Source organism: Chinchilla lanigera, unplaced genomic scaffold, assembly GCF_000276665.1.
Source record: "Chinchilla lanigera isolate Chin_1 unplaced genomic scaffold, ChiLan1.0 scaffold00092, whole genome shotgun sequence".
NCBI lineage: Eukaryota > Metazoa > Chordata > Mammalia > Rodentia > Chinchillidae > Chinchilla > Chinchilla lanigera.
The window spans coordinates 3,196,570-3,209,185 of record NW_004955493.1 but is presented as its reverse complement, the minus strand read 5'-3'; the positions used below and the strand labels follow the sequence as shown (position 1 = coordinate 3,209,185).

The 12,616-nt window shown below is 44.2% G+C and overlaps 1 protein-coding gene across 8 annotated transcripts in view; it reads right to left on the bottom strand.

Moving 5' to 3' along the window:
* Tnrc6a (trinucleotide repeat containing 6A) overlaps positions 1-12,616 on the bottom strand; it is a 186,634-nt gene that overhangs the window by 34,483 nt on the left and 139,535 nt on the right. For 7 of the 8 annotated variants that reach the window (XM_005405109.2, XM_005405110.2, XM_013504801.1 and 4 more), the window contains one exon: positions 2,902-3,315. The exons of the other annotated variant lie outside the window; for it this stretch is intronic. In XM_005405109.2, the coding sequence (XP_005405166.1) occupies positions 2,902-3,315 (414 nt within the window). The remainder of the gene's footprint in view (positions 1-2,901; positions 3,316-12,616) is intronic. 8 annotated transcript variants of the gene reach the window in all.

Genomic DNA, 12,616 nt, shown 5'->3' with positions numbered 1-12,616 from the left:
TATTTTTTTTTTTTTCAGACAGAGTCTCACTAGTCACAGGCTGTCCTTGAACTTGCTATGTAACCTAGGCAAGCCTCAAACTCATGGCAATCCTCCTGCCTCAGCCTCCCAGTGCTGGGATTACAGGTGTGTGCCACCATGCCCGGCTACACGGGACTGCATTACAACCACTGGATCTGGACGGACGGCACATGTTTGCTAAAGTCTTTTAAACTTTTCTGTAAGTATCAAGTCAGGCGGTAAGTGAGATAAAACATTTTAAGAACACTGTTGCCCGACCTGGCGAGTGTGTTAACTCTCTTAAAATCCTTTAAGATGTAGCCTGTGGGCTCCCAACTCAGGGTTACCTGGGCAGCAGCAAGGCCTGCCGGGGTCTAAGAAGTTACCTTTGGAGAAAGTTTTATATCTCAAAACCATCCATCAGTGTTTAGTGTTTGAGGCACAGTCACAAGCTGTTAGGCCAAGGGCTCGGCCTGAGAATTGTCTGGTGTGACTGGGGGGGGGCGGGTCCTAATAAAAATACAAAAACATAAAGGTGTTTAGGAAGCATGAAGAATAAATATTTCTACCACAAGTGCCCTCCTTTTCATCCTGTACCTTACTTACCTGCTACCCCGAAGGCACCTCGGCTGTGCTCTCCAATCTCATGCAGGTACTAGCCCCACCCTCTGGCCCTACTGAGTAAGTGAGAGGTGCACCAAGACAGGACAAGGGAGACACAGCCAACGCCTCTTTCCACCACGGAGACGGCACGTGCATTCGTGTGTGCCCCACTCATTGATGTGAACGCCCAACCTATCAACAATCTGTTCAAACAGCTAGACACAAACGCACACAAATACCGACAATGTGTTCCCACAACTCTGCACTACCTGGGGTTCTCAAAATAGAGTTCTCATGTTTCTGAGCTGTTGCTCATGTTTGTACTGTCCAGTACACTGTTATTCACTAAGTTACTTTCCAGTCTGTAAAACGAAGATGACACTACCGAATCTGTAAAATGGGAATTAAATGGGTTAATACAATGTGTGGGTCACAGTAATCTCCACGTTGGGGTCACGTCATTGTTACTGTAAGTTTTTAGGAGCCAGGACAGACCTGACTCCCCTAAGACCCCTTCTCTGATTCACTGACTCCTCATGGACTATTTCACAGTCAAAATTTCTATTACCATTGCTAGTAAAATATACAAAAAACTTTTTGGTATAAAAATGCAAAATAAGTACGTATTCACCAATTACTTTTTAAAAGATAAACATACAAGTCTGGTTCTTCTTGGGAATGCTTTGGCTTTGTATCTGCGTCCTCAGGTTGCTCTGGGATCTAGTTCCAGACAGACTGCTGTACCATCTGACTTTCACCTTAACCTCCACATGAACGCAGGCCACCCTGGTAAAGTTCCTTTAGAAACAGGCAGGAGGGTTTTCCTTCTCAGGCTCCCTTGAAGACTTCCTCCTATGCCCGTACCTTAAGCCTTCCCATCCGAACGTCTATCTAACGTGGTTTGGGCTCTTCTGACCTCAGTCTTGGGAAACGAGAGTCCTAAACTTCTGTTTCCATTTCAATAACAGCTTCACTGCTAGCAAAACTGAAAGAGCATCCTTGACAATATTCTGAGTATACCATCCCACCTCACTATTGTTTTCTTATTTATCAAACCAGCTTGCTGGTTAAGAGTATACATGTACTCAAGTATTTGTTGTGGAAATAATCTCTCCCCAGTTTTTTCTTTTTTGGTACCAGGAATCGAACTCAGGACCTTGCCCTAGCCAGGCAGACGCTTGTGCCACTAAGCTATATCCCCAGACCCTCTCCCAAAGTTTGGATCATACTTTTTCTCCCATCCAAGTACTAACTAGGCCTTACTAGCTTCTGAGACCAGGAGCATTTTAAATGGTACAGCTGCAGACAAACTAGTTTTCCTTATGCTGATCACCAACGTATCTGTTTCTAACCTGATTTCACAGATGAAATTGAAATTACTAACTACCATTTGGTCTTAGGTGTATTGTGTAAACCAAACTTTTGTTGTAAGTATGGTGAAAGATAACCTATTAAGCACCTAAACACCAGGCAGTAAGCTAGCTGCTTTAACATATCGTATAATTTAATCCTCAAAACAACCTTATAAGGCTGGACGCTACATTTCACCACTACAGATTTTAAAAGTCACAGGGGTTAAGGTATTTGGCCAGTCTCACACCTGTATTAAGCAAGGAGGGCAGAAGAGAGGAAGCATGAAATCAGGGTAATGTAAACTCGTATTCTGTCCAACATGAGGCGCTGTCCTAAGCAGCTGTGCTAGAAAACTCACATCCGTATCACCTCTCTCTTTACCTCTCACATCCAGCATGCTGCCCAAGCACAGCGTGGTGCTTACAAGCACAGCCTTGGGGCCAGACCTTGACATAGGTCCAGAATCTGCTACTCACTAGCTGTGAAATACCTTGATCTGTATGGAGTAGTTCTTGGTCGTCTGAGAGCACAGAGGCAGAAACTGAACACCTGTGCCTGGGACACCCGGGAAACGCAGAGGTACGAGCGACCACCTCCGGGGTTACTGAAGGCCACGTGCAGGAGCGTGCGTGGGTGTGCGCAGAGCACGGGGCGGGGAGCACAGGGTCTGCTGCAGTCGTATTTCCAATTTTAGTTACACGCTCTTCATCAAAGTGGGAGAAGCTGAATGGAGAGTGGTTAAAATACTCGTCTTTAAAGTACTAGGGGCAGCTAACTCACAGGAGAGGTATGATTCTCCACTCATAACTATCTACACCGGACTCTTACGTTAGAGCTCAGATCCTGACAAACATAAATACATCGCCGACAGGCTACGACTTTATCAACGCGCTACGCTGCGCGTGACGCTGAAGTGTGAGTCTCGTAAGAAATACCTTCTCTCACCTGACTGGGTTTTGCTGCTCTGCACCTCTCCGTTATTTTGTGGCTGTTGGGCTGTTACAGCACTGCTTTCTGACTGGCTGCTTAACACCTTAACAGCAGATCCCAGCTTTGCTGCTATGACGGGAAAATGCTGACCCCGCTTTAGAAGCTGTTTATGTTCCTGGTGGCGAAATCGTGGCGGCACTTCGCGAGGATACCGAGGCAAAGCCTGTGGCTGCTGCTGCGGCGCCTGCTGCTGCTGCTGCTGCGGCGGCTGCTGCTGCGCGGGTGGCGGTGGCTGCGGCTGCGGCTGCGGCTGCTGACTGTTGGCTGTGGCTCGCTTGGCATTATTATTAGTGCTGGTTGCTGTGGAAGTGCCGTTATTAGAGTTGGCAGGCTGAGGCTGGCTTACACTGGGCTTTATCTGTTCTGGCACTAATCCCAACAAAAGAAAAGGGGTGGAAAAGATTAGCCAGTAAAGTGTACCTCCGCAGTACGCCATCTACATTCAAAAGCACCACGAAAACAACCCGCACCGAACAAAAGCCTACGTGGGCAGCAACAGCCTCACTCTCAAGCTCAGGTTCTCCCAGGAGGCGTCCCTGCCAGCATACTTCCCTTCTCCTACTCACTGCCTACCTCCAAGGGCAGAGCCCGGGCCTCCACCGGCCGCGACGGCAGCTCATGCTCACCTCGTCTTCCTCGTACCAGACGCTCACTGATGGGAAGCACTTTTGTCAAAGCCGTGCGACTCACCAATGACTACAACAGAACAAACGTGTCCCGTCTTTCTCTGTTCTGATACTGGAAACTGAACCCAGGGACTTCGTGCTGAGCTACCTCCCTGGCTCTTTAATTTTTTGAGACTGGTCTTGCTAAATTGCCCAGGCTGGGCTCGAACTTACAGTCCTCCTGCCTCCGCTTCCCTGGGTGCTGGGAGTGCAGGCATGCACTGCCGTGCCCAGCGTGTGTCAAATTGAATGCTCAGTTCTCTGGTAACTACTCTTATTCTGCTGCATTTTAAACTATACTGGGTCTCTACTTTAAATCTTTGTAAGACAAAAATAAGGGTAGAAGATAATTTGTTGGTTTCCTGACAAAACAGCAAAGTTAACAATATTTTTCACTGATAAAATATAAAATCTAAACCAAGTAAGAGAAACTAAGACTATGGAGGTAAATACAAAGAGAACAGAATGAAGTCTATGAGACTAATCAAAATTGGAGAAATAATTTCGACGCTCATTTAAGCAAATCTCATAAAAAATAACCATATGTCTACTATGTGAATAATCAGAAACCCTTAACTGAATTTTGGACTCCTCTAAAAGATAAACACAATACACTGGTGGAAAGGCCTTAAACCAGCAAAAATATAGTCAATCTCTCAAACTACAGACAACATGGTACCCAAGCCAGGTGTCAATCACAGCTCTGCGTCTTCAAACTAGCTGTGTAACTGACTGCACCTATTTTTTCCTGGGTGGAACAGAGGTAAGACCGACACTCTGCAGAGATATACTCTGGCTGAAGGTTCTCGTGATTATAAAGCACAGCACATAAGGCTGTATGAGGAGGGGCTGCTCTTTTAATGACTGCCCATCTCATGCATCTTCACAGACAGCACTGGGAGACAAGCAAAGTGAAATGTACCCATGTTACTGGTAAGGGCACTCAGAGAAAACTAGTTCTTGAAATAAGCCAACCCTACTCTCACTCCTGGGGTAATGTCTGTATCTTTCTCAAGAGATGGTGCTGGTCAACTGTCCAGGATATTGTAACTTCTCAGTAAAAAGAAGCTATTACTGTGACCGAAATAAAACAAGTATCTATCGAATGTCTGTAATGTACATGATGCTGTGATTGAAGCCTTGGTCGCCTGTGTTGATCACAATAGTCACCTAACGTTTTATTACCTAATCTCAGTGTGACAGTCTCCCTCACGGAACAATCTAAACTCATTAACTACCTTCTTTCTCTGAACACTGGTGATTTAGTACATACTACTCACATTAAATTTTTTTTTTTTAATACATGACCTTGGCCTCATTTCTTTCAATGTAACTTCAATTTCTTGGGTACTACAGACCAACTGGCGTCCAGCAGGAATCGTGGAAGGAATTACAAACATTCCATCCTCTTCACTCTCTCTGACGTCACTGAAAAGCCTCATGAATAATTTGGAGCAAGTGCTTTTTAGGCCTAATTACTTCACCTACGAAAATTCTGTCTCGCAGACAATTTACAGCTCCTAACACGTAGCAATGACGCATCTTCCTGTGTGTGTCTGACAGGGTAATAAGTAAATATTAGCCATTAAAAACACATTTAAGGAGAACAATAAGGCGTGAGAATACTCTAAAGTGCCTCCAAATGAAAGGAAGATGAACTACGCACCGATGGAATTATGGAGCCCAGCACCGGGCTGGCGGTACCTGGCGAGAAGCGGCAGGGGGCAGGGTCCGCTGCTCCTGCCACAGCGGCTCGCCTGCTGTTTCTAACTGAAAACTCAGCATTCTTCTAAGAACTGCGATACTAATTTTATACCCAAGCAGGGTGCTATTTATGTAATAAAGCAGTAAGACAAGGCTCTCCCTATATTCCAAAACTTAGAAGGTAAGTACACGCACATACCAGGGCCTCTACAAAGACTTCTGAAGAACCCAACACTAAATCTAAGTACCTGGGAATTCAGAGCAGTCTCTGTCGCCCAGCAACCCCACACTACCACAAATCAAACACATGCGTTCCTCACCAATAAAATACCACGCAGAAAAGAAGGCTGAGACGGGCGCCCCTTTCTGGAGCCAGAAACATTCACTAAGCCCAGGAAGGAAACTGAGACAATGCAACCACCGGTTACAAAACTGAAGTGCCCTTGAGTGAATCTCAAACATAGAAGGGGCCAATACCAAGTAACAGAGAGGCTCACAGTCACTATGTGTGGGAAGTAGAGAGTTTCTGGAAAACACTACGTGGTGAGTAACTCCGCCTATTCTACAAGGGCTGACAGAAAAGTATGGTGGTGTTTACATTTTGAAAATTTCTTACTGTAAAAGACCCCCGGCTTCAACACACTACCCTGTCACGCTTTCCACTTCCTGAAGCAGTTCTGGAAGTTTCTTTCATGTCTTACAACATGGGGTCAAAAATACAGGGGAATGTGGCGGCCAAGTTTTAGTCAATGAAAAGGCAGGCTTCTAAACACATCACAGTATGTTTCCCTCCACCGTACTCACTGGATCTGGCACTGTGTAACTTCTGGCTCTCCTCCAAAGTCAAAACAGCCATGGAAAGTAAATATTTTGAATCCATTTAAGATGTCCAGACAACCAATGACAGACATACCAGCACTTGGATGCTGAGGCAGGAGGATCACAAGTTTGAGGCCAGCCTGTGCTACACAGGGAGTTCAAGGCCAGTTTGGGCTACACAGTGAGACCCAGAATGGAAGGGAGGAAGGGAGAAAGAGAGGGCGGGCGGGAGGGAGGGAGGGAGAAAGAAAGAGAAAAGGAAGAAGAGAGAGGGAAAGAAAGGAAGGGGAGGGGAAGGGTGAGGATGATGAGAAAAGCGTGTCTACTGTGAGGGCAGTTATTTAGAGGGGGCACTTAATGGCAACGTATCTCTTACTGTAATACATATTCTTCAATAAAGACTGACCATATTTTTCTATCACTGCATGTGTGCAGTTTAAAATTTTTAATTATAGCAAAAGCACTGAAGCCACTGAAAGGAGGAAAAAAGGTGGGTTAATACAAAATAAGAAGCCAAGAATAAGCCCAACAATAAGTGTAATTACGATAAATATGAAGGTGTTAAATTCACTTGTTACAACATGAAGTCTCTTTAATTAGGTTAAGAAAAGAAAATCAAACCTGAAGAAAATACTTTGCACAAAGTACTCCTGAAACAACGCAGGAAAGTTGGGAGAAAAAGAATGTACAGAGAAATGTATACCACCAAGAAATGCCAAGAAAATTGAAATGAAACAGCATTAATATCATACAAACAAAATTCATGAAGAAAAACAGTATAAAGGATAAACACTTCAGTTACAATTAAAAAGATAAAACAGGAAATTTTATATTCCAAGCCATATAGTATCAAAACATGTAAATCAAGGGGAGACAAAAAAAGAAAAATAAAAAAATACAAAACCATGTACCTTGACAACAGATAGTACATTTTTTTGACAAGTACCTATGATAGTCGTAAAAAGTTAACACACACACACCATAAAGAAAGCACCAATAAACCACAAAAATTATAAAAATACAGATCAAATTTCTTGACTACAATACAGTGTCACTAGAAAATGACAAGAACTAGCAAAATAAAACTACCTTAAAAATACTGAGTTGAAAACGAAATAAATGCTGAACTGCAGGGTCACTGACAAAATAATAGTAAAACACTGTAAGATATTTCAAGATACCATTAACTCTATGTTAAAAAAATAGTTACAGCCTTGTGCCAAACAAACCAGCAAAAATATAAAGCATCCAACTCAAGGAGGTGAAGAAATTAACTAAAGGAAGCAGGAAAAAGGCGGCAGTAAAGATAAACATAAAAATCAATGGCTTTAAAAGTGAACCCATAAATCCAAGGAACGGTTATGTCAGGAAAAATAAAAAACCTAGGCAACACTTTTTTAAAAATGAAAATAGAAGCTGGGCGTGGTGGAGCACGCCTGTGATCCCAGCACTCGGGAGGCTGAGGTGGGAGGATCGTGGCAAGTTCGAGACCAGCCTGGGCTACAAAGTGAGCTCAAGGCCAGCCTGACTGCAGAGTGAGCCCCTGCCTCAGAAAGATAATCAATCAATCAATCAATCAAATGAACATAGAAAAAAGAATTTTTGCCAAGCATGGTGATGCACACGTGTAATCCTAGCACTTAGGAGGCTGAAACAGGAGGATCGCTGAGAGTTTGAGGCCAGCCTGGGCTACATAAGCGAGTTCAAGGCCAGTCTGAACTACACAGTGAGACTGTGTCTCAAAAAGAACAACAAAAAGGTTTCTTTATACTCGACTCTATAACTAGTTTGAAAAGTTACTGGGGGTGACCACCAAAGAGGCAGGAAATCTAACTCGGCAGGCATAGAAGACATTTAGGAACGTGCCCACGAGGATCAAATAATCTCACTGGTCACCAGTACTATTTATTGTGTAACTGGTCTGTTTCTAAACTACAGCACTTTTAAGAAACATGTAACAAGTTTAAATTGCTGCAGAGCACAGCAAAACACGCAGCATCAACACATCAGTTTAGAAATCCTGAACAACGTGAACAATCAGAGCTAAAAAAAACAGGAAAGGGAAAGACACAAACTGTCAGCATCTGGGAAATACAAGACCACGCACGGGTGTGGTCTGAACACCGCACAGGGCTAAGATCGCACACACGTTAGCCTGTGGACCCAGCACCCGCCAGAGCCGCACCACTCTGCCGTCCCTGCGCCAAAGGGCAACGCTTCCAATGCAGTCTCACAGGACGGGGCAGCGGGCCGCACCTGGCCGAGTCTGTAGCCCCCGTCCTCGCTCTAGAAAGTGTAATTTATCAAAGCAGCTCGGAGAGCACAAGCTCCTACACTACAACAGGACGCTGGCACGGGTGTAACTTACACATACACACAAATATGGATACAGCACCCTCAGGAAACTTGCAGCAGTACACAAACTGATCCAGAGCAAAGAAGTCCAAGTTCGAGAGACTGGCAGGACCCAAGCTCAGTTCTGCAGCCTAACCGAGCTGCACGACCGCAGGCGAGGTGCCGGCCCCTCCGGCCTTCACCCGCTGCTCTGTGGCACAGGCCCAGCTACGAACACCCGCGCCCTGTACGGCCGCTGCGAGGGGGTAACCAGCAAAGGGATGAGAAGAACCAAAGCTGGTACCCAGCGCGCGCGTGGTGAGGGCCCGACGCGTCACAGGGTCAGGTAGGAGCCAGGGTGACATCCGGGCTTCAGGCCTGCTCTGTGGGCAGATGCACCAGCTACCAAACAGAAAACAAAAACCAAGTTTTGCAAATAAGAGAATGAGTTTAGTTTTAGATCTGGTGAGTGAACAGCTGTTCTCAAATATTATGGTCTCAAGATTGCTTTTCACTCTTAAAAACTGAGAACCTAAATGTCGTGTTTATGTGAGTGACAGGTACTGTATTATTCGGTTAAATGTAGGTTTCTTTAAAAATTCATTTACTCATTTAAAATACAAGCCCATTATATATTAACATAGTTTTTGAAAAACTAACCTTCTGAAGCCAAGTAAGTATGGCTTTTTACATCTTTGCAAATTTCTTTTAGTATCTGGCTTAACAGAGGCAGGTAGATTTTTTTTCTTGTGCCAGGAATCGAACTCATGACCTTGCACTTGCCAGGCAGGCGCTGTGCCACTGAGCTATACCCCCGGCCCTCAGGTAGATTTTTTTGTTTTGTGTTTTGAGACAGGGTCTCAGCCTGGAACTACGTAGCCCAGGTTGGCCTCGAACTTGTAGCAACCCTCCTGCCTCACTCAGCCTCCCGAGTGTCGGGACTGCAAGGCCTGCACCCCTGTGCCCAGTGGTGGCAGGAGGTTCTTACACACACCTAATGCTCTGACAGCCCACGGCACATACAGCCCCCTGATAAGCTCCGTCGTGCACTCAGGAGAGAAGACTGGAAAGGGCAGTGGAGTCTTCTGTCTCAGGAAGAGCTCTGACTACACGAATCTCAAGAAAATTCTGAGGAGCCCCTCGGGGTCCTGTCCTCAAATCAGTTCGAAGAACCACACTAGCAGGTTTAACAACTCCTGAAATACAAGTGATTCAAGGGTTGTAGGATTTTAAAAAATTTTGGATTAAAAACATGAATTCAGGATTTGATACAGAGGTTGAAAAAAAAAGCCAGAAAGTGTAGAACGAGAAGCTATGGCAAAGGCCCACAGACTAGGTGCAAGCAGCAGGCAGAAACGAAGTAAAAGGTAACAGTGCTGGGGCTGGGGATTTAGCTCAGCGGCAAAAGCGCCTGCCTGGCAAGCGCAAGGTCGTGAGTTCGGTTCCCGGTACCGGAGAAAAACCAAAAAAAAAAAAAAAAAAAAAAAAAAAAAAAAAAAAAGGTAACAGTGCTGAGCTCCTGGGGCAGAGCCACGGCAAGGCTGCTCACTTCAGCGGCGGTCTGCCTATCCAGTTACTCAAGAACAAGCAGTGCTTCCCTCAGTTTCCCCCTCTGAACCCCGCTGGCCAACAGGCCCAACAGATCACCTCCTGGACAGGATCCAGAAAAACCCCTACGTCCCCAATGCTACTGCTACGACTTGGGATCCCATCAGTTTACGCTGCAGAAGTCTGACAGTTTCTCCGCCCCACCCCCCTGCACCACTCCCTGAATCTGTTCAGCTACCAGATCCAAGTTCTCTGTCGTAACACCCTTTCCACAATTAATTCAGAATTGGCAATGATCCTTCTCTATCACCTCTCCAGATGCTTATCTTCCTGCCAACCACATCCAACACACCAAGTAACCGCAGCTACCCCAGGACACAACGCTGATTCGTTCTCTATTTTTTGCCCAAACTGCCTCCATACCTTTCTTCACATTTTCCTGGTCATCTTGCTTAAAGACAACTAATCAAATCCTTCTACATTCAGTTAATCTTAAAAGCATTTCATGACAAACAACTTGTCCTCCCCTATTCAGACCAAACTCTTGCAAAGATCTCACAGTGCAGTAGCCATGCTCTGGAAGTGCTGGTTTCTCGTCTTTATCACTGGCATTCCCAGTACCAAGCAAAGCAAATGCTTAAGATACAATTATCAGCAGGTAGGAGGGGACTTAATTCCCAGCACAGCACAGAACACTGAGGATGGGACACATGCAGTCTCCAACTTTCAGCAGCTAGAACAACTATGAGCCAGTATAGGAGAAGAAGGAACGATCAGGAGAAAGGGGGCAGAGCACACATCTCTGATCCCAGCATTAAAGGAGGCCGAGGCAGGAGGATCCCAAGTCTGAGCCCCACCCTGGCAACTGAGAGACCCTGAGGATACAGCTCAGTGTGCGGGTCCTGGGTTCGATCTCTAGTACAAGGGGGTGGATGGATCATGGTGATTCATTATTATGCTTCTGAATAAATCAGTTGTTTTAAATAAAAACCTTTGCTCTAAAAACTACGGTGAACATGTAGCAAACAAAAGCACCCAGTCAACATGATCACTAATACAGAAAGGTCCTCAAGTCAGCCCTAACACTGAATTGTTGATAATACCAGAAAACATGTTTTAAAAGAATTTCATTCAGCTAGTAAAAAATATACATATAAAGTTGCATTTTTATATTTTTATGATACTGTGATTCAACTCAGCTATTTCACAGCTTAAAGGAGATACGCAAAATCTGAATTAGCTTAGAAATTAAAACACAATCAAACACACTACTCATCTAAAAAATGCATACATAAATCTACATAGTTTGTTAGTGGTTTTTCTGTTTGTTTGTTTGTCTGCGGGGGAGGAGAGACAGGGTCTTATTATGCGATGCAGGCTGATGTTGGGCTCACTTACGTAGCCCAGGCTGGCCTCAAAGTGATCCTCCTCCTTCAGCCTTCCAAGCGCTGGGATTACAGGCGTGCACCACCATGCCTGGTTTATTGAAGTTTTTTAAGGCAGGGTCTTGCTATGCAGTTGAAACTGGCCTTGAACTCACTGTGTAACTAACCTAGGCTGGCCTTGAACTTTCGACCATCCTGCCTCAGCCTCTAGAGTGCTGGGATTACAGGTGTGTACCACCATGCCCAGCTCAAAAAAATTTAAAGCAACATTTTCCTAAACTATACTCCAAGTCAGGATTTTCTACTTTGTAAAACAATGACAATATTTTCCTAAACTTTACTACCTTCTCTCTCTCTTTCTTTTCTTTTCTTTTTTTTGGGGGTGGGGTTTGAGACAGGGTCTCATTATGTAATGCAGGCTGGTCCTAAACTCACTACACAGCCCAGGCTGGCCTTCAACTCATAGTGATCCTCTTGCCTCAGCCTCCTGAGTGCTGGGACTACAGGCGTGTACCACCAGTGCAGCTACCTTATTTCTTATGTAAAAACACATTCTATAAACCTGAAACTGTGCTAAAAAGTTTATTAATTGAAAAAAATACATAAAAAATGTCATATTCAAATGAAAAATAGGCAATATTCATTTCTAAATATATCTATTTTAAATCTGTAAAAAAAATTTTAGTTTTCTTTAAATCTTTACAAGTAACATTTTAAAATGTAACTTTAGAGTTGGTGACATAGCTCAGTGGCATAAGCATCTGCCTGGCAAGCACAAGGTCCTGAGTTCGGTTCCTGGCACCAAAAAAAAAAAAAAAAAAATTGTAATTTTAATCAACTTATTTCAGAAAATAGTAAATGACCTTCACTGTTACCATCTGTAAGTTTAACAGACAAAACTGAAGTATGAAGTAGTCATCAATATCTTTACTACCACCCCCCAAACATCAATCTCCACACCTCATACATCAAGCCCTTACATTATGTCTATCTGTTGGTAACTTAGACTTGCATTATAGTTTTCACACTGGTCAATCTGCAGATCTTGGGCTGCAGAGGCTCAGTGGCACAAATGCCTGCCTCGTAAATGCAAGGTTCTGAGTTTGATTCCCGGTACCAAAAAAAAAAAAAAAAAAAAAAAAAAATTTTATATATATACACACACACACATATGTAAATCTGCAACTCTTCTGAAATACTGGTGGAAATGACAGT